The 21,931-nt window shown below is 45.0% G+C and overlaps 1 protein-coding gene across 9 annotated transcripts in view; it reads left to right on the top strand.

Annotated features, from left to right (window-relative positions):
• NaPi-III (Na[+]-dependent inorganic phosphate cotransporter type III) overlaps positions 1–21,931 on the top strand; it is a 93,590-nt gene that overhangs the window by 55,379 nt on the left and 16,280 nt on the right. For 8 of the 9 annotated variants that reach the window (XM_075877118.1, XM_075877075.1, XM_075877082.1 and 5 more), the window contains 7 exons: positions 7,479–7,580; positions 9,005–9,231; positions 12,202–12,298; positions 13,189–13,308; positions 14,591–14,635; positions 18,733–18,836; positions 21,652–21,724. In XM_075877118.1, coding sequence (XP_075733233.1) covers positions 7,479–7,580; positions 9,005–9,231; positions 12,202–12,298; positions 13,189–13,308; positions 14,591–14,635; positions 18,733–18,836; positions 21,652–21,724 — 768 coding nt within the window. The remainder of the gene's footprint in view (positions 1–7,478; positions 7,581–9,004; positions 9,232–12,201; positions 12,299–13,188; positions 13,309–14,590; positions 14,636–18,732; positions 18,837–21,651; positions 21,725–21,931) is intronic. The other variant, XM_075877108.1, reaches the window with a different exon arrangement.

Raw genomic sequence — 21,931 nt, forward strand, 5'->3', positions numbered from 1 at the left:
CGTTCGTCCATCTATTCAGCACTCCAAGTACCACCATCTCGCATCTTTTCATCATATATTCTCCATATTTATTTATTTTTTATTTATCATATACTGCGAACCATTTAAGGTCCAAGCAGGAAAGGTACAGCAAGTTCGAAGGTAAAATAAAGGTACAACAAAGTTACAACAAAATTGATACTGGTATACACGAAATGTAAGAAAAACATAGAAATCACCATCAAATTATACTCGTTTCCAGAGGGCTGAGTACACCCACTGCAACACAATCCATAAGCAAAGCACCACACTCTTAGGCACACAACAAGTTGTTAAATCAAACAAGTATTGTGAAAGCCAGGAAACACAAGGCGCATTTTATGGTGAAAAGGAAAGAAGAGTAGAGTTTCGGGGCAACAAGTTCCACTCAGAGATTGATTTCGGGATAAAAGAGTGTTTGTATAAATTAGTTCTTGCGAAAATTGGCTTGATGCTACAGCTGTGTTTGTGACGGGAAGGCCTGGAAGAATCCCTTACCATGTAGTTGTCTGGCTTTATTTCGAGTTTAGAAAAATATATTAGACGGAGTAAGTTAAGTCGAGCAGCTCGTCGTCTGTCCTCAAGAGGTTCAAGATTTGCCAACTGCAACATCGCAGAGGGGCAATCGCGGCGTCTATACCTACTGTAAATAAAACGGGCTGCTAGGCGCTGAATTTTTTCTATCTTTTGTATATTGCTTTTTGTGTGAGGGTCCCATACTACGGAGGCGTACTCCAAGGAAGGCCTTACCATTGTTTTGTAAGCTTTAAGCTTTAAGGAACTGGGGGCATTAGCTAATCGATGCTTTAGAAACCCTAGTTTTTTACGTGCGGAAGAGCATGTATTTACTATATGGGTTGTCCAGTTGAGGCTTGAGGTTGTTGTAACACCCAAATATTTATATTCTTCGACTTGTGTAATCTGTGACCCTTTTATAACATATTTAAAGTGAAACTTGTTGATTTTGTTGGTGATACACAAGTGAGCAGTTTTTTCTAGATTAATTACCATGTTCCACTCGGAACACCAAGTTTCCAAGTTACCGATGTTTCTGTTTAAAACTTGTTGATCTGCCGTTGAGTTTATGACTTTGAAAAGAATGCAGTCGTCTGCGAACAGTTAAACTGATACGCTGATATCTATTGCTTGAACCAAATCATTAATATAAATGTTAAATAAAACAGGACCGAGTACGGACCCCTGCGGTACTCCGGAAATATAGAAGCACCGCCATCCAGCGGACATTTCAAGGACTAAACGGGAGGTGGCACTTGCACACTTTCTTATGGCTTGCGCTTCGGGTTTACTTCCCACCTTTAACCACCTCGAGTTCATAGTATATACTAGTTCACTGTATTCATGGCTATGCGGCCCAACGCTCGCTAAACCTTTCTAAAACCAAGGAGGTTACACCCAGCGAGTATAACGTAGCAACCCTTTTTTGTCAGATCGTGCTCAATGTACATGCCAATAGCTGCTAATGGGGATCGCAGCGTGCGCGATCTTTACCGTGTCTTTACCGTGTTCGAGTTCCTTCGCACAAACGCCCGAGAATATTTCATTGGCGCCAGCCGGTCATTGTCAATATGTTATCAACTATACAAACAAAGGCTTCCGTAAACCACCGTGCGTTTGCGCATGTCAATAATCGCTCGCCTCCTTGCTCGCGAGACTAACGCGCATGTATACCCTTGGCGCGCAATAATTCCCGAAGGATGAGATGAGCCGGTAGGACGATTCCGCTTCGTTTGGGGTGAGTGGTGTCAAGTCTGGAAACTACTGTGGAATCGTGTGCGAGCGTGAATGCAGTGAGTGTTCTTCCGTTCAACTCGACGCCGCACCGCGGTGCGTTTCCCACCGCGGAATTGACGTCACACGTGCCTCTATCCCCGTGGGAGCAGAGATGTTTTGGAGTCCTCGGAGAAATCTTCCCTGCGATTATGAGCAATTACGTTTATTGCGCTTCTCGGCGAGTTTCTTTATCGCCCGTGTGCGTCGCGCTACCCTCTGTGTGGCCGCTCGCCTCGATCCTCTTATCTTGCTGCCGAGGATCGTCGGGTGTCCGTGTTTGAGCCCTACAGGCTTGCCTTTGCCTCTCCCTCCCTCCCTAGCCAGGGTTCGTGAGCGTCGCTTGAACCTCGATTTCCTAGCGAATCCGCGGGTGCAAGGAACTTTGATGGAGGCTTAACCTTTACTTTGATGTCCGCAATGCAGTTTCCATGCATTATTCGACGGTTACGCCGAACAGTTGTAAACGTAACCTGTCCTTGTACTGTTTCATTTTCTTTCCTTTTATTCGATGCGATATGTGTCTGATGGGGTGGAAGCCGGGGTGTTTTCGGAAGCACATTTTCGGGCAGTGTTCATGGCGCCGCACGCATACGCACGCACATACACACGAAAAACATTTGATTCTTCCGTCACAGTCATCAGCATAACACGAAAGTCAAATAGGACCTCAGAGTACTTAGTCTAATACTTATTGCACACTGATAAATGAAGGCTTACACAACACAATGTCTGTTGGTGCTCAGGAGATACAGCACCGTTTGAAGCGACGCGACGCGCGTCGTGCTTCTCCTCTGGCCTTGTCGGGACTTTTCACAGGGCGACCGGGGAACGCGGTGTGACAGCCAGGACAGCGTCGGAGGATGCAGGGAGCGAGACTTGAACGCCTTTAGGGAGCCTACATGACCGCGCGGTCAAGTAGGCTCCCTAAAAGTCTTGGGCTAACACCGCCACCTCCCGGTGTGTTAAGACGTACGGTGACAACATTGAAATTTTCTTTTTGGAGACGCGCCGAACGAGATTGCCGTAGCAAGAGAGCGTTGCCGAAGCTAATCGCGGAGACCGCGCATTACTTCACTCTACTGCTTTCAGATGGCGACACCGCCTCGCGAACCAAGACTGCTGCGAGAGAAATAAAAAGGCGCGTTTGCGGGACATTCTACATATTCTCCTCGCGAACGTTCCTCTCCTAACTTATAGGGAGATAATTGCCCATTACCGGCACTGCCACCGCCGTTTTCCTCCGCCCTACAAAGGACTCAGGAATGAGGACGAGTGAATTCTTCTCCGGCAATTTACCAGTACTTTACTGTGCCCAGCTGTGCTTAAACACTTTGACTCTTCCTTTTCCGGCCTCTGCCAGTACTGTGCGGAGGTGGCTGACACCTACCACACGGTAGCCCCGCCACGGTGGTCTAGTAGCTAAGGTACTCGGCTGCTGACCCGCAGGTCGCGGGATCAAATCCCGGCTGTGGCGGCTGCGTTTTCGATGGAGGCGGAAATGTTGTAGGCCCCAGTACTCAGATTTGGGTGCACGTTAAAGAACCCCAGGTGGTCGAAATTTCCGGAGCCCTCCACTACGGCGTCTCTCATAATCAAATAGTGGCTTTGGGACGTTAAACCCCACAAATCAATCAATCATTACCACACGGTATGGGCATGCCAGCTCAGTCCTTCATTACCCCCGAACCCAAATCCAACGAGAGAGGACTGGTAGGCCGCCCTGCTTGGTTGCCAGGGCCTTGCGGCCCAACGAGCCATGGTCAAGCGTGCCAGGACAGTGGCCACGGCCAATGGGGTCCCTGGCTAGGGACTACACCTAGTACTGCAGGAAGGCTGACCCACTAGAGGCTGGTCTCCCTAGCAACCTGTTTTTTTTAAATAAATTTTCACTACTACTACTACTTTTCGCGATGCGGTAGCGAGACCGAGACGCATCCGCTACCGTATTAAAAAGAAGATTGAAAGGAAGGCAGAACAGGGTGATCGGCAAGCTTAGTTTTTAATTGGGGTGGTCTTGTTTAGAATGTTGCTCCGGTTCCTGGAGCAGGACCTAAAACTGGGAATATGTCAGAAATTGCCTCCAAAATCTTCCCTTTCTTTTCGTGAGTGATGGCGTCGTGGAAGCCATAAGACGACTCCGCAGAACCTTATTTCGGAACCACTGCGCTATAAGAGAAGGGTACATGCGCCGTGGCGTCGTGAGGCGGATGGGCCCTTCTCGACCGATCCCCGGGTGCACCGAGAAGCCCTGGGCTGAGGAGAGACCCACCCATTGGATCTGGGTCACAGGGTGTCATCATCGAGAAATGTTTGATGCTGCGACTGCAACTACTACTACTACTACTACTACTACTACTACTACTACTACTACTACTACTACTACTACTACTAGTACTACTACTGCTGCTGCTGCTTTTTTTTTTCCTTGATGACCTACAAAAGCAAGTCACCTACAAAAAGTTACACCATCTTTCGCTAAAGGAAACTATGTGTAGATGCAAAGCTGCTGGCGCTAGCGCCTAGTATCCAGTGAACGGTTCTGCAGCGTGAGCAGTCGCTAGCAGATGCTGCTTGCATCGGCGTTGAGAGGCGAGAGTTGGGGAGGGGATGCGCATTCGCAATCGGGGTGGAAACGCCGTGGGGAGGAATGCCTAGAGAGAGAGAGGGAAGGGCGAGCGTAGGTTAGAAGATGCTGCCTGCGTCGGCACTGCGAGGCGGGAGAGGGGGAGCGTAAGAGACTGAGCGATAGAGAGGGAGAGCGGACGGGCATGCGCAGTAAGGGTGGTCACGCCGAACACCGGATTGAGCTCGACCTTAAGCTGCTTCGTATCAGACAGTGCTTTTTTTTTGTTAATTACGAAGTATTATCCTTCATGTCCTCGCGCTGAAATGTTACATTACGTGATGCGTTCCTGCGGCATCGCGGATTGTACGATAACGGGGGTTGCGTTGTCTTTCTCAAGTGTTATTGTATGAAACAGTCGTCCCCCACTGCATTGTACATTGTATGCAGTCGCTAATCTAGCTGTCTTCAGGCTGTGTTTGTATAACTTGTGCGATTTTTTTTTTACTTTCGAGACGGCTATGGAGTGAAGAGGAGTTGGCACACTCGCGTGTCCGTCATATTGAGCAATGCGATGGTCGCGATAAGCTTTATCAGTTGCGAGAGCTCTTCGGTTTTCCGCCACAGTTAAGTGCGTTGTAAAACCACGTCCGCCTGACACGGCGTTGCAAAACACCGCTCATGTTGCGTCAGCCACGAAATACCACGGTCACCGTCTTTTGCCATCATCCTTTAGCTATGCAATCAGCCTTGTATAGCCCAAAGCAGCCGTCCGTGCTTTTGCGGTTAATTCGCTGTCATTTGTATCGTTAATTAATAATTATAGTTTTTTTGCTCCCAGAGTACAGAGAGCAATGGCAATTCACAACAGTAAAAAAAAAAGGCAACAGAAAGCGCATTTTCGTAACATAGAATATCATTGAGGCACAAAGATTATCATCGGTAGTAATTTACGGCATAAAGCAAGTGGGGAACAAAAATATTTATACTAGGCGGTGAACGGAGTCAGCAAAATAAATTCGTTATTGAACAAAAAACAAAAGTGATAATTTGGTAACGAGCGTTTCAAGGACATTTTTAAGACTGGAGCCAGTGATACCTGCACCCAGAGAATTCTAATAATTAGAAGATCTTGGAGAAATGTTAATGGACATAAGTGACTGAATTGCAATGAGTTTCGAGAGGCAGTACAGATGCGAAGAGGAATGAATGGCGCTTAATAAATGAATCGAAAATGAAGTTTAGAATGATGATGAAAAGTTTTATGGAACAGACCATGGCGTGCCTTCGGCGAGTAGCTAAGGAGTTGATAGTTTATAGATGTGTCGCTTTGCGCCAGTCATTTCCAGTTGTCGCGAAAAAGAACAACACCGTGGGGCTCGTGACGCGCGATCCACGAAATGGTCAGATTAGAACGAGTCCTGACGCCTGGCGGAACGGACGCAGGCAGCAGCCGCCGCCGCCAAGCTGCTTTGGACCATCTAGAATGAATCGGCACGGCCACGTCGGCCGCTGTCATGTCGTCTCTCTGCCTCGCTACAGATATACGCTCGTTTGTGTGAAGCACGGCGCGGCTGGACATTTCACGCACGCAGCGAAGGGAACGCAATACACTTGATTACATTAAGTGTCGATCCGTGTTTGTCTGGCCGAGCTCCTTTGTACGAGATGGCCCCACCAAACCCGGCTGTTAACGTTTGCGCATTCGGTAATCCGCCAACGGAAGGAAGTTTGCGGACGAGCCATACATAGCCTTCCTGTTGACATTCGTTCAACGTGGCGCGTGCGGGCGGGGATACGACCGTTCGTAGGATGGATTATCTTTCCCGCCACTCGTTTGTCAAAAAAGAAAACAAAAAATTAGAGAAGAAAGAGCTGCTGTGGTTCGTAGGAGGGAAAAGGATGATCGGAGGCGCGCGCAGCGTTCTGCATCGGCCCTCGTTCGCTTTTGACGGTTGTCGAAAGAAAGCGTAGCTTGCACAAGCTGTATACATTCTAGTGAAACGTGTTTTACTGCAGTCTCTTATGTAATTGCAGTAAATGCAGTGTGTTTACACTGATCGATCAAGATGGAGAGCTGCACGTTTACAGCGGACAGGCCAGTCCCTTATTGTCGTCTTGTGTACGCAGAATGTTCGACCCTTGATGTGCTAGCTGCGTAGCATTATTATTCAGTATGTATTATTCAGCGTCGTAGGCAGCTGTGTATGGCTGTTGCTATATAGATGCGTGCGCTGGGTTCCCCATCAGGTGGGTGTGGGGGAGGATACGAAGCTTTATCGCAGCGCCCCCCCCCCCGCCTCCCAATTAAGTCGATGTATGTGGCATATTTCGCCCTCCTCCTAGATGACTAGGGAAGGGGGGTGGGGTGCACCCTTTTACGCATGCCTATGGCTGTTTCAATTGCTGGTTTCTACCAGTTTGTTCACTCTTTGGCTATTGGGGAGAGTGCCAGAAACGTAAACAAAAAAAAAAGGGGGGGGGGGGTGCAACTATTCATATAATGACCACAGCCGGGCGTTTTCACGGGCTGTTAAACGCGTCGTCACAGTTTGACACATTGTCACGGAAAAGCAACCACGTATCCCACTTTTGGTACCATTTACACATTTTATTGAGCTCGTGTTCGTGGGTTTTGGTCGTCATTCCGGCGCAGCTGTATAGAAGCCCTTGCCGAATAATTGAAGACTGAACGTAAGAGCCGACCCAGGGACCTCCGAATGCGAACGCGTCTGGTCACGGGCGTGCCCCGCCGCGGTGGTGTACTGGCTAAGGTACTACTCGGCTGCTGACCCGCTCGCTGGTCGCGGGATCGAATCTCGGCTGCGGCGGCTGCATTTTCGATGGAGGAGAAAATGCTTTTAGGTCAGTGTGCTCAAATTTGGGTGCACGTTAACGAACCTCAGGTGGACGAAATTTTCGGCGTCCTCCTCTTCGGTGTCTCTTGTAATCATACGGTGGTATTGGGACGTTAGACCTCACATGTCAATCAATCAATCATCTGGTCATAGGCTCAAGTGCCAGAGGCGCGTAATCAACTGCCCCCGCTGCGATTTAAAAAAGTAAACCAATAAAATTAATGGTATTACTTTTTTTTTCTTCGCAGGCTACAAAGTATCCGACACTGTTCGGAAGGGCATACTCGATGTCTCCATGTACGAAGGGGCGCCGAAGGATCTCATGCTTGGTAACCTGGCTGCCCTGGGCGGTAAGTCGCTGCTACGGAGCGTCGGGTGTCCCCTCTTGCGTTGCGACTGCAGTGCTGAAGCTTTGTTTGATGCTCGCATTCCTGTGCGACCGAGAACTTATCCGAGCAAAAGGCATGAAATGTCGCGTATCATGACTCATTCGGACTGACGGTTTTGGAGCGGTATTGTTCCCATACTTAATTATAAACTCAGAAAATGCCAATGAAAATGTCTGGTTCTAGTTGTATGACTACGCTGTACGAGCCCGCACGACTGCGAATGCCTGCGACCGGCGGCAGTTCGTTTAGCAGCCAGCTGTCTCATTTACGCTTAGTAGCTTCGCGATGTGAAAAAAAAAAAAAATCTGCTGACTTTTTTTTTATCTACCGAGAGATCCGTGCAAATTACACGCTTGTAAACTGCATTTGAATTCTAACCAGTACTTTGCGTTGTCCTAGTTATGAAGAGAGTAGTTCGTGGAAATACGCTTCAGTCGAGTATATAAACGATATTGGGGGCTGCTGCATAACGAAATCGTCAGGCCGTATACTGTATATAGTATGCGCCGTATTCGTATGACATTTACCGCGCTGACGCGATACGAAATGTGTGCACGTTATTGCTGGGCATGACCTGTCTGGGTATCACGCTTAAATGCGCATTACCTGCGAAAACCAAACGCGGACAGAGAATGGAGCACACGAGACCCTATTCTATTTTCGCTGGTAATAGGTATCCAAGTCAAAAGCCTCGAGCTTTACTTTCATTTTTAATGTTATTACGCGCAACCACACATTTCACGCGCCATATTTATTAAAATTATTACAGTGTAAAAATTGTCATTATGTGGCTGTTCTTCACACTGCACTTGAATTTTTTATGTATTTGAATATATGTCAGTAGTGCTGATCGTAGGGCCCTTTGCATTTATCGCTGCGGAACACCTTTGTTTAAATGTTTGTCTGACATTTCGTAGTGGGCCTCGTTTATTTATTATTTGTATGTATATTGAATATTTGCATGTGTTGCCTTGCTGTGCCTGCCCTAAGTGCATCACGAAGGAGGGCCAAGTAAAGAGACACACTCTCCTTCTGCCCTCTTCGTGGGAATTCCGGAAAAATGTTTAAAGAGTTCAATTACGTTTGCCGAATGGTGTAAGCGTGCCGACAGATACTTTAGCAAACTGCATTCGCTGTTGTTTTACTAAGTCTGTCCACGTATTGTAGTGGCATGCCCCTACGTTCAACATGGCATCTGCGCTGTGAGCCTCCTACTCCTATTCAAGCTCGCTGTATTAACAGTGTAACAGTGTAGCTACACGCTAATAAGATGTATTGCGTTTGAAGCGATCGATGTCCGCGGTGGTTCACGGCCACTAAAGATGCGGGGGGAAGCGGGGTGTCACCGCTACCTTGACCGCGGCCTCGGCCGTGCGTGCTTGCAGGAAGCGCCATTTGGAACATCCTGGCGACAGCGTTCAGCCTTCCCATCTCGGGCACGCACAGCATCGTGGGCGCCGTGGTCGGCTTCTCGCTGGTGGCGCGCGGTCTGCGCGGCATCCGCTGGTGGGAGCTGGGCAAGATCGTCCTCTCCTGGTTCATCTCGCCCGTGCTGTCGGGCATCGCCTCCTCCGTCCTCTACATGCTCATCCAGTTCCTCATCCTCCGGAAGGTGCGCTCCCTACCTCCACCAGGGGGCGTCGCCGTAGTACATACTGTATCTGATGTGTGCATATATGGGCCTGTCTTTAACTACCTAATGGCCTGCCTTCACTTCCTCCTGTCCGCCTGCTCTTTGCCTGCGCACCCTAAATCGAGCCTGCAGCGGCGGAAAGCTTTGCTGGAGTCTTTGGTGTAACTGCGTTGTTAACATACGTATGTGCGAACAGCGACTCTGCATGCTCGCACTATATCTCTCAAGAAAAAAAATTGCACTACTAGCTCACAGTTTTTTGGTAACATTACGTTGCGGCCCTAAAATAATTCGTTTTTGTTAGCGATTTACTAAGGGTGTCACGTTAAAATGAAAAAAAAAAAAGATGGCTCCAATAAACTTGTTCAATGATCCGAGCCTTTGGCAGTCGCACAGGTGCGCCGCAATGTTTTCGTAGGCGCTTTACCCGTGGCGCAAATGGGCCGTTCTTCGTACGCTAATAACTGTTAACAAACACCCACACACGCGCTCTCCAAAGCCACATACAAGTTGAGAAGTCCGGAGGGAGGCTCAGACGACCGAAGCGTCGTAGCTGATCGCCTCCGCGACCACCATCCTGGTGGTAGTGGTTACAATGAAGAGGAAAAAGGCACCTAATTTCTGTCTGCCTTCAGGCGACACGGCGCAGTGCCTTATAGGGGTGGGGGGAAGGAGGGATAAAAAGAATAGAAGGAAAGTAGAAGCAGAAGAAGACAGCCAACGAGAGGAAAAAGAAGGAGATAGGAAAGTGGGGATCCGGTCGAAGCAGTCCAAGGGCGGGGTGCCACAATGCGAGAGCTACACGGCATCAGGAGACCGCGGAGGGCGAACCAGTCGGCGGGAGCTACGCTGAAGTCGGAGATCGCGAGGGCACAACCGTCCAGCTTGAAATCCTGCGAGCGAATCGTGCACTCGGCAGTGTTCTCCGAAGGCTGGGTGACCGGCCGACCTCCTCGTGACGTCAGGCTGCAGTGCGCACCCGTCGATGCTGGTTTGTGTGCGTGTGCCTGCGAGGAGGAAATGCCGCGGACTTCTAACGTTGCATGCTACCTCTTGCTCCGGCATCGGGAAGATCAGTGTTATTTCTTTTTTTTTTTTAGTTTCGCAGCTGCCTACTTATGTTTACGTATCGATCGGATATACGTAAAGGAGACCGATAAGTATACTGCTTTGCAAGGCAAGGCTCCTACAACCTTTGAACGCGTACGTTTTTTTTTTTTTTTTCCTCGTTTTCACGTTTACGATACGGGTTATCTGTGCGAGCGCGCGTTGCACATGTACTCTGCCCTCTCCACCCATCTCTCTCTGTCTCTTCTAGCCTCGTGCTCTGCATGCTCTCGAAGGAGTTGATAACCGTTGCCCACTCAAGAGCTTCGCATATTGCAACGAAGATAGGGCGCGACTGCGAGTACTGTGGTTTCGACAGCTAGACGCGCCCGAAAAAAAAAAAAAAGATAGCTCGTGAAGCACGTGCAGAATCGTCAATTCGGGGCTATCGCTGGCGTGCCGCTTATAGCCACGTGTCGCCGACCCGCGGCTTCCGCGATCGGAGAGAACACGTCGGCGAGCGCTAGAGATGGAGGAGAAAAAAAAAATGTTTGGTTGTCAAGCGATGCCGGAATGGAACGGACACTACCCTCGCGTCTCCTCTCCTATTCCTCTTCCTTTCTGCGGTACGTTCCCCGTGGCGTCCGAGATCGCTATCGGCAGCAGCAGCGCCCTGGGCCCTGGCCACGAAGTGTACGTGCCTATGGCGCCTCTTTGGCTGCGGCGTCTCGTGATTGCAGGTTTTGTGCCAACGCCTCCGGCCAAGCGCTGCTATAAACAGAAGGCTACAAGATCATCACCGTCCTAGAGACCCACACGAACGCGCTATGGGAGATTGTCTGTTCATATCTGCTGTCAATCAATCAGCTGTCTGTCAGTCGGCGACCCTCTACGTGAGGTCGGAGAAACAGTAACGCGGCATTTGTTGTGCCACATTTAAGACTAATAAGCGTGCACTTCATAGGCATTAGCAGAGTTCAGCATTGAAATACAGCTGTCTTTGCTGGACTTTTCTTCTTGCACTCTCTGCCCCTCCCCCCCTCCTTCTCTTATCCTTGGCCTCATGTCACGCAAGAGAAGTAAAAACAGCTGCTTACTTGCACCAACTGCAGCTTTAATTCTGTGCATGGCAACAACTGTGGGGTGCTTCCGGATCCTGCTTGCAAAATAATCTGCAGAACTGAATTTCGTGCCCCCCCCCTTTTTTTTCCTGTGCTTGTTCCACTAATGCACTTAAATTAATGGTCTTGTCAATCGTAGTGACCTGCTGGGCGCATGCTACCACAATGACGCACTAATCAATTGTTGCTCGTGTTGCATTTTTCTTCTGAGCAAAAGCTTTGTCTTACTGTGCTTTATCATTATACAACATATTATATAGCAACTAATTCACTCGTAAGCACTTCAATCTTACGTCTGCAAAACTTTTTTTTGTTTTGCACTCAGAACAGGGGCATAGCCAGAGGGTGGCACACCAAGTCCGTACCACCGCCCCCCCCCCCCCCCCCGGATATTTTTTTTTTTTTTCGCCATGACATAGAGAGCAAAAAATTACGATTTCAAGAGGATGCCCTTCCCAAAATCAGGGAAGTGCCCCCCCCCCCCCCTTCCGAAAAAAATTTCTGGCTATGCTCCTTTCTCAAAAGGCAGGCGAGAGGGTTCAGAGCTAGTGATGTCATCTGTTGTTCACCTTCCAATATAATTACCTGCGTAAAATGGTGCACAAAAGCAGGAATTTTTTAGGGCCTTCAAAAGTAGTCTGGCATGAGCTGGCATAACTGGGACGCTTTTTGTGAGTGATATTTTCTTTTCCTTAGATATATGTGGTGAAATGGCAAAATGAACATTCATTTTTATGAATGTCTTTCTTTACCATGCTCCTGTGTTGCACTTTTCTTGTAGGAGAAGCCACTTGAGCCTGGTCTGAGATCGCTGCCATTTTTCTACGGCTTCACTCTCTTCATTAATGTGTTCTCCGTCGTGCACGACGGGCCGCACAGTAAGTTTCAAGCTCCAACCTTAAAAATGGGAAGTCGTCTAGTGAGGTAACAAATGATATATCAGCTAAAAAAGAGGCATTCTGAATATAAGGCAAGTAGTTTTTGTAGGAAGCCTAGTGCACTATTGTACAAGATAAGCTTGCATCAAATGAACGTTGTCATTGTGAGCCAATTTGTAGACATGGCACAGGGATGTCAGAAAGCTAGCTTGTGAAAGTTTGATTGCTTTGATGTGTTACTCTAATGTTAAATGTGTCATAATTTTGATAGACAAGAAGTCTTGTAAAACTTGTGCACCAAATCAAGTTAATCCATTGTTTCTACAAAAAATATATATATTCTTTCATAAATATTACTGCAGTCAATAGTCGTACATCATTGCTAGTAGCACTGGCAAGGCAATCTTTTTCATGCAATAAAGGGTTGAATTGTTAAACAAGAATCGAAGAGCAACGTTGAATCCAGCCAAAGCTCTGCACCTTCAAAATTCAAAGCCGCCCACTGTTCGTGACAAATATGCGATTTTCTGGCCGGAGGAATCAATTCAAACTGCAATGTTGTGTACATTAATTTTTGTCGCTGTCAATTCTACAGAAATAATTGCGTCATCTGAGAACAATGCTCTGTTTGTATCGAGCCAATTATAAAGTCATTATTTATATCGTCAAGTCAACGCATTGATTATGTTGAGTCATTTCCGTGAACAGAGAGAATGCTAAAGGGTCAGCTTTTACATAGAAGCCGCAATTGCATCAGAATAATATAACATAACGTCATTAAGTGTAATTTATTGAATTTCGATAAGCAGTGCTCTTCTTTTTAATATAAAACATCTGTTAAGCAGTTGACATGTTTTCCATTCATCATTTACGTTGATGTCTTTTTTCAGTGTTGAGGTTCGACCTTATTCCCTGGTGGGGTGCCATGATCATTGCTGGCAGTATCGCTCTGATCTCCATAATTGTTGTCTGGTTCTTCATCGTTCCTCGTCTTAGGGCCACCATTGAGAGTGAGTAATAGTGCATGTTGAAGCTGTACAGTTAAGCGGCATTCGGCATGCTGAAGCTGTACGATTGAAGCTTGTAACATTTTTCGCGGGTATACGCCAAGGGCTTCCCGCAAGTGAGGCAGCACTCGATTCTGTATTAGCATTTTTTCGGAAGCTTCAGTCATTCTTGCGTGCAGCACCATACCTTGCTGCATTCCTATCTGTAAATTGCATAGCCTGAAGAAAATTTTTGGCTAGAAGTTGAGGCGATGGGCCTTTTAAAGTTCAGTACCTAATGTGTTAACTTTGCACGTGCCTTATACTGGGATAAACAAAGTGCAGTATTTAATGCGCTTATTTCAGTGATTTTGCTAACATAGTTTATTGTGTAAATGAAATCAAGTTTGTAAACTCTTTCATTATAATTCATTGTAAGGATTTCTTCTGCTTAGTTTTTCGTAAACTCAATGATAAAGTGTAAGCGAGCACAAACTAGGACAAGCATCGTTAAATAGTATGATATGTAAAAGCTTGTCAACGTCGCCACAGGCCTTGAAGGCTTTAGTATCGCTTCGGACAACTGTTTTATACGTTTCAGTACATGGCAAACTTTGTCGTAATAATGGCTTTGTTAAATAAGAAATACCCGTTTGCAATGTATACTGAGACTGGCAAACTTAGTGGTGGGCTTTGGTAGTGTGTATCATTTTATTGCAGTACTTTCACATGTGCAGCCAGAACGAAAACGGAAGAAATTGGAAATGCAGATTACACCTATATTTTGCTTTGGAGTGCTGTTTCAGCAATGGACACGTAGTCGTTGTGAAGTTGCACTCGAAGGCAGCGTTTGTATCGCTGTTAAAATGGAGCGTCGTGGGCACGACATTGCCGTGTAGATGTGTGCCACATTGCAGTAATATGGCACTTCTCCTCAGCAATAACGTGTCCAAAACGGTGGTGACCCGAGGTTTTAGGTTTTTGTACCTAACCCTAAGGGTAGTGATAGTGCCCTTGTTCCCTCCTCAGTTTTTGAGTGTTGCCGTTTTTTGATGGTGTGGACAGAGTGGAGTGGTCTCTAGGCACACATTGTGATGGTACTGCTCGCAGGCCTCTTTGACATAGATAGGTGTACTTACCCACTCGCAGTCTATTTTTTTTCCTTCCTCAATTAACTGTAGGCATGGCACGTAAGTGACTCAAACTCGTTTTAATTCTGCATTTTTATTGTGCATGCACCAACATTTTGCTGACCCTGCTTTTCTAATGGCTGCGCACGTCTATTTGCATGTGTTCCTTTTTTTAGGGGACCTTTCCAGCGATGCTGATAACGACCGAATAACCATGACTGGTTAGTGAATATTTTCGTTGACCGTTTTTTTTTTCAGTGCTGTAAAACATCTAGTTTTTTTTTGTTACTTTCTGTTCATTCATAATTGACAGCATTGTCAACAGCATCATCTCGATCTACTGGCAAGTATGAGTGCTTTTGCTTTGTCATGTAAGGAAAGTTTTTCTGTTTTGTAACTAATATCGATTGCGGTGCACATTTTATGATTGAAGAAGGCATGCTTACTTTGAATACCCTTTCACAACTGCATGTGGTGAACTATTGCAACTAGGTTCTAATGATTTAAACACATAACAATCAAAAGTATATCCAGTTTCGTATACAATCCATGTAAGTCATGTATAGGCATTTGTCAATGTGGGGCTGTGTCTCTAAATCTTTTTTTTTAGTGCAGAGTGTGCAACGGATTGCCTTGCACAGCGCTGGGGACATTCATTATCCAGCTTAAAGGGCCACTGACCAGGCCCCATGAAAGATTTTAGTTAGACTATGGAAGTTGTTGTGTGTCCAATGAGGAGCATTGTGCCACAAAGTTTTTTTCGATTGGTTCATTATGAGCTGAGAAAAATTTTTTTATACGGCACAAAACGAGGATTACAGAAGGCAAGCTTGAAACCCTTGCTGCTCCTCGGCGTAGCCTTCGCAAGCCAAATCTCTTCCCTACCCTTTCCGGCATCCGACGTAGAAGTCACGTGCGCATGACGTGCCTGAACAAGCCCAATTATCGAGCACGCGAGCGGCGTTGTTTTGTTGACTAGCGTTATTTTGTGGTCTACTGCCTGTTTCTGCGGGATGGTTTGGAAACGCTGGCTTATACCCGGTAGAATAAATCAGCACAATAAGTGTGCAAAAGTGTAGGAATGTTATTTTCGCTTTCACAGCTGTCATCTTTTCGATGCGCTGAGCACGGGGACATGAACGCATGCAAAACGCCGGCACATTAGTCCCGTATCTCATTGCAATTCACGAAGAAAACGGAAGAAAGATGTGCACATTCTGCTAGTGCGTCTCATTATTTATCTCAAGCTTCAAGCAACAAACTATATTAACTACGCATGTTGTGTTAAATGATTTTTGCCATGTCAAGTGCCACTGTTAGCAACGTAAAGAGCACAGTCGTCTATGTAACAGACCAACATCACTGCACTGCTGTGTACATAGGGCGATTCATACGTGCACGTCATGCTCTCATTCTCTAGGAGCGCGCCCGGGAAAGGAAAGGGGAGCGGCGTTCATTTCGAAATTTGACCCATTTCTGTGGCACGTTGCATTGCAAATTTAGGCAGATGTGATTGTGAATGCCCTATCTATGCATTGCGCTTGAAGCTCAAAATTGTCAAACTTGGTCTTTAATGTCTCATTGTTTGACAAAGCAACCTTGCTACGTTGGTTTTAGTTGACACGGTTAATACAGTCAAACGCAGGTAAGGTCAGCTTTCGGCAGCGTTTTACTATGTGATTGTAAAATCTAAGGTTATTGTTACATTCTCTTCCGCTCAGCAGAAAGTGGAACATTGTACCATACAACATCTGTTTAAGGTCATTTGATTCATCCCAGCTTATGGCTCGCCACGGCATTATAGAAATTTGGAGATACGTTATTTAAAATTGGCTTAGTAAAAGGCCTATAATTTAAAAGTTGATTGAAATACGTATATGTGTCTACACCATAGAGTTTCATACAATAATACCTAAAGAGGAATCTGGCGCTGTGATCATGTATCCTCATGGGAATTAGTGGAAGTACAGGCTTCTGATTGGATCGCGTTAGCCAGTGAACTGTCTACGGATATTTTTCCACAGTTTCAGTTCCGTTCCTTGTGTTCAATGGATATTGGGGTGAGTGCAAAGGACTTAAGCTGTGCCTTTGTTGTTCAAAGAAGCTAAAACTGCTAGGCCTCTCAATTTACTGCAACGCTGGAGCTGTACAAGTCGTGTTTGACAGTTTAAGCGAAACGTCGTCCACTCACCGCTGCGCTGTTGTAGCATCCCATGCCAGTGCAGAATATTACACAGAGATCAGGTTTGTTGTTAGTGAGTTTTGCCAAAACTCGTTGAAATCAATTGCAAAACGACGGTGTTGCGAAGTAGACTCACCGCCATGCTCTTCCGACTCGACTTCAAAACAAAACGAGAGGTGCGTTGGGGGCAGACGACTTGAACAGATGCACTTGGCATCGCAGCAGACAAAATCTTAAGTGTTCCTCACTTAATACTGTACTGTTATTTCCATAAATGGACATTGCGTACTTTCGAGGGAAAACCAAGAATGTTTGTTTTCAAATGTTGGAAGGAATAATTCATTACATCTTGATGCCAAAACTGGAACGCAATGGCAAAGCAATGCATACTCTGGTGGTTAAATTTGTCGAGGTTTCTCTTCTGCCGTCTAGTCACAAGAACCATTTGCAATAATATTTGTGTACAAAAAAAAAAATGAAATAAGTTTTACTTTGATACAACTTCATATTACTTTGTTTCACACTCTGAAAAGAAGCGTCGCGAATCTCAAGAACGTGATCCATCCGAAGCAGATGCGAAACCTGTACTTCTCATCATTCCCATGCGGGTACAAGCGCCGCTGAAGGAGCCCGCATAGACACTAGTGCCAGATTCCACTCTAGGTATTATTGTATGAAACTCTATGGTCTACGCCGTGCTTCTATTTTGTGCAGTCTTCCTCGCTTACTTCTTCGTTCGTTGTTTGTGAAAAGAACGGAAAGCTTGCTGTGTGTCGTGCAAATTGTGCTCCTGTCTCGCACTTTCCTGTGTCGACTCGACGACGTGTCTCCAGGATCGCAATTTGCACGACTACAATGCAAGCTTCGCCTGTTCTCTTGCAGAGAGTACACCTCTGCTAGCTGACGTTCAGAAACGTGATGGCCAGGGAGGTGAGCCTTATATAAAAACAGTGTGATATGCCAACAATACATTTAGGTTTCGAGAAATTGGTCTACTATATGACGATACTCGTAAGATGTGGCAGCCTTTGCACTGTTTCTCTTGAAACTTGGTATGATGGCAGAGGGACATGCTTACATGTGCATCAAAGACAGCTTGATGTCGTAACTGTATCTAATTTTGGCTGCGCATAACTCTGTTCCCGTTATGACACCTTCATTACCATAAGAACTGAACCCTCTCCCACGCACTATTTTCTAACATAATTATCGGGCTGTCAGTGTTTCACAGCTAGTATTGAAAAGTCATCGTCCACTTGTGCAGCATTGCTATGGCAGAATTTTCGAACCAGCTATTTGAGCTACAGCGATTGCACACTCTACGCAATGTGTAGATGCCATTAACAGCATGTGGTGATGAATTATTCGTCCAGTGGTGTAAATAGAAAATTACTGAAGCGCTGCTTGTCCTTAGTCTAACAGCAACGAAATCATTCTGTGGGGAGCGAGTGAAAGGACTTCGTGAACTGCTTACATAAGCTAGTCACAAGCAGTAGCATAGCCTGAAATTTTTTCCGAGGAGATAGGAGCAGGCAAAGGTGGTTCAGCTATACTTACGTATAGTTGCCAGTGGTCACAGTATCTGCCTTAGATTTTTTTTTTTTTTTCAGTCTATAGTGCTTTAAGGGTTTTGTACATCACATTGTATAACAGGCTGAAGTAAATTATGTATTATATCTACATATGGAAGTATAAGGTGTGACAGAAGGAAGCATGGGAGGGGTGGTAAAGTTTCTCAGTATACTAGTGACATACATCTCCAACTTATCAGTAACAAATCTCAGTATTGTAGAACGCAGAGCTGAAAGTACTTTAAAAGGAAGACAGTAGCTTACTACAGTTGTACATAGCTTTAGTAAAGCTTGTTTCAGTATTGTGAACTCTCGAAATATAACGTTTAGTTTTACTCTAATGTAAATCGATAAGGCACTCGCTCGTCGGGCTGTAAATCATGGAACCTACACGAGTTTGAGAATTTGTGCTGCTGCTTCAAGAGCGGACGTCTTAAAATGTGCTCAGTTGTCCCTGCACAACTTTTACATCATAGAATCTTGGTTATTGTCAGTCTGGTCTTCTGGTGCATATTGCAACAAGGGGGAAAGAACTTTCTACTTTTATTCCTATCGATTCATGCAGAATTGGCCCAGGCCACCAAGGATTTACCCAAGACATTGACGTATTCATTTTCTCCGACCGACCCTGTGAGCGATGATGTCATTGACACCGATGGCAACAAGAAGGTAAGTTCATTGGGAAACTATTACCATTACCCTTGCACCATAAAACACCACACATCATTAAACTATTATCATCACCTGCAAATGCTTATGTCATGTTTTACTCTTCAATATAAAATTGATTGCTCTTGTCTCGATGACTCAGTGTTAAAAAAACTGCAGTGCCCTTATCAAATTACTTCAGTTTCTTTCACTCTGTTCATTATCAAAGTAAATACCGCTGCCAAAATATGTAGTCACAGCAAGGGCTCAAGTACACGCACATGGTAGCCACATAAAACACCTTGAGTTCAGGAGCAGAATGGTTAATAAAGATGAGCCTTTACTAGAAAATTTCGAATATTAAGTCAAATGATTTCCTGCTTGGTTCAGCCTTTGATTTGAATAATTGCTATTAGGCTTGTGCAAACAGTGAACTCTAGGTTCGAAGTGGATTCGAAGCAAATAATAATTTTTGTCGAATAGTTTCAAATCGAATTCGAATATATACATATCATATTATCAAAAAATGGGCACGTTTGTCATAACCTAATTCACCTGCACAATATTTTTTGAATATTTAAACAAGGCCTGTGCAAATTCCCTTTTTTTTTTTTTTCAAAGTAAATAGAAACAACTTTCAATGATGGCAGGATTTGACTTTCGGTAGAATGCTAGTAGTAACCTGTAAAATGATATAGGTTTCAAAATTATTTCACTTGGGGAATATAACCCGGTACAGCAAACTCTTCGACTTCAATAATTAATCGATGTGAAGGTAATATGTTCATTTAATCTTAAAGTGGGGCTTTGCAGCAATGAAAATTTTTCCTGGATAGGTGTCTTCACTGCTTAAAATTTCTTTGTTGCAGTGCAATGATTTTCAGATAGGTTACATATGAACTAATATATAGTAGATAGATGTTTTCACGACTTAGCACTTTTTTTTATGGCAGTGAAACCACCTTTACAGGAGGTTACATGCAGACTAACTTACACCTATTCGTTTATATCGAAATGTAGTTCAAAATTTTCAATATTTTAAATTTGAATTGAAACAAATTCAAATACTCTAATATTCATGTGAATATTCGAGGCATTCGAATATTTGTACAAGCCTAGTTGCTATGTATGCGTAAATGTCGATACTTTTCAGATATAAGAGAGTTTGAGAATTGGGACACCAAAAAGCTTGGGGGCCCGAAAAAATTTGCGAGCAGCTAGGGCGCATGCACAGAATCCAAGGCGCTCATGGGCTTAAGCGCTCGCATTGTCCCAAGACCCAAAAATTCAAAATTAGCGAGGGTCCCCAAGGAGGCTTGCATCATGAGCGAGATGTCACAGATGCAACATGTATCGTGATGCAGTATGGCCCATCTATCTCATAGTATTAACTTCCTCACGTGTGGTGTTTCGTGATTTTGACCTAACGCAGTCTGCAATTTACCCAATTCTCAAACTCTGCTGATCCTATGAATGCAAGACCAACCTATGCAATGCAGCTTAGAGATCCGTGTCTTGGGCCCCCAATTCCTAAGCTGTCAATAGTTTAAGAATATTTCAACATTTTTACAACACCATAATAAACACAACATTTGTGTAAAGTGAGATGAATTCCATCTCTAAAGGCATAGTACTATATAAGCGTATGACTTGAGTGCTTAGATAGATTAGCAGGTTATGTTGCTTGAAGACCTAGACTGTCCTGTATACACAACAATCATTCGCACTCTCTGAAGAATAATTTGTAGCTTTATGCATGTGAAGAAGCCGCTTCATTCTTCGTGAAGTGCTATTTGCAGTTTTAACTTTAAAATTATATCTATAGACCTGAACATAGTTTGGTATTAGTATTTTCATGTCTCTTATAAGTCTGAAAACTTTTCTATAAATTAATCGGATTCAATTTTGTCTTTTCTGGCACCATTTTATTCGGGTCCAATTTAATCTCGGAAATCGCAATTAGGGACATGGTTTTTTTTTTACACTATAGCCTGGCACCATGATCTCCAGTTTTTCAAACAGGCACTGTGCCGTCATGGTAATGATGTCATTATGTGCATCTGAAATGCTTGCATAGGCTTACCTTGAGCAAGGCTTGGCCTAAGACATGGATATATCTGCGCACATAAACCTTTCTTCAACAAAACTTTCAGAAAGGGATCTCATTGACTCTTATTATGTTTTGCACCCAAGATTTACTTGTTCCTTGTGCATAATCATGCTTTAAAGAGAAAAAAATGGACGACAAATTATTGCCAAGCAAGCACGGACCTTGTCATTTATCTGCCCACTTTAGCGGCAGCTTGATATCTTATTATAGACTTTCAAGAAGGATTCCAATTCGTATCCAACATGTCGCATGATTCCTATGCATATGAAAACTTCTAGCAGCAGATTTTTATGGCCGCTGCATTTTCGATGGCGGCGAAAATGCTCGAGGCCTGTGTACTCAGTTTTAGGTGCACATTAAAAAACCCAAGGTCGAAATTTCCAGAGCCCTCCACTATGGCACGTCTCGTAAGCATATGGTAGTTTGGGGATGTTAAACGCTATCAATTATTATTACTCGCACCATATTCTTCTCTAGTTTTTTGCGAAAAAAACTATTATTTGCGGTAACCTTGCTAAACTGGGTCATGAGGTAGCATAGTGGAGGAATGGCTTATATACCCATTAAATGTTTTGCGTATCAATATGTGTGAACACTCTTGAACGAACAGCAGCCTTGCTCGATTGTTATGTTTGATGTCAACGCATCTCCTACTAGTTTTCACAAAATGGTGATGTGAACCTGTATCTCATGGTTGTGCATAATTTTTTTCACTCTTTCCTTCAGTTGAGTGAAGCTGGCATAATGAATGGTGGCCACAAGACCAGCATTGAAGTTATTTCGGGCAAGCTCCAGCACAGTGAGTTTACAACACTTTACAACTCCATGCTATGCAAGTACGAGACGGCGCAGCAGCTTGCTTTCGAAACAGTTAGCTTGTAGCTCTTGTGCTTTTTGTAAAAGAACCAGCCATGGTTGCTCTGCAGCTGTCTTCTGCTACTGTGTTCTTTACTGGGGTCACTGGTTGAATTCTCAGCTGCCGTTGATGGGCTAACTTTCAGCGGTG

The sequence above is a fragment of the Rhipicephalus microplus genome, chromosome 2 (assembly GCF_043290135.1).
Source record: "Rhipicephalus microplus isolate Deutch F79 chromosome 2, USDA_Rmic, whole genome shotgun sequence".
NCBI classification, from domain to species: Eukaryota; Metazoa; Arthropoda; class Arachnida; order Ixodida; family Ixodidae; genus Rhipicephalus; species Rhipicephalus microplus.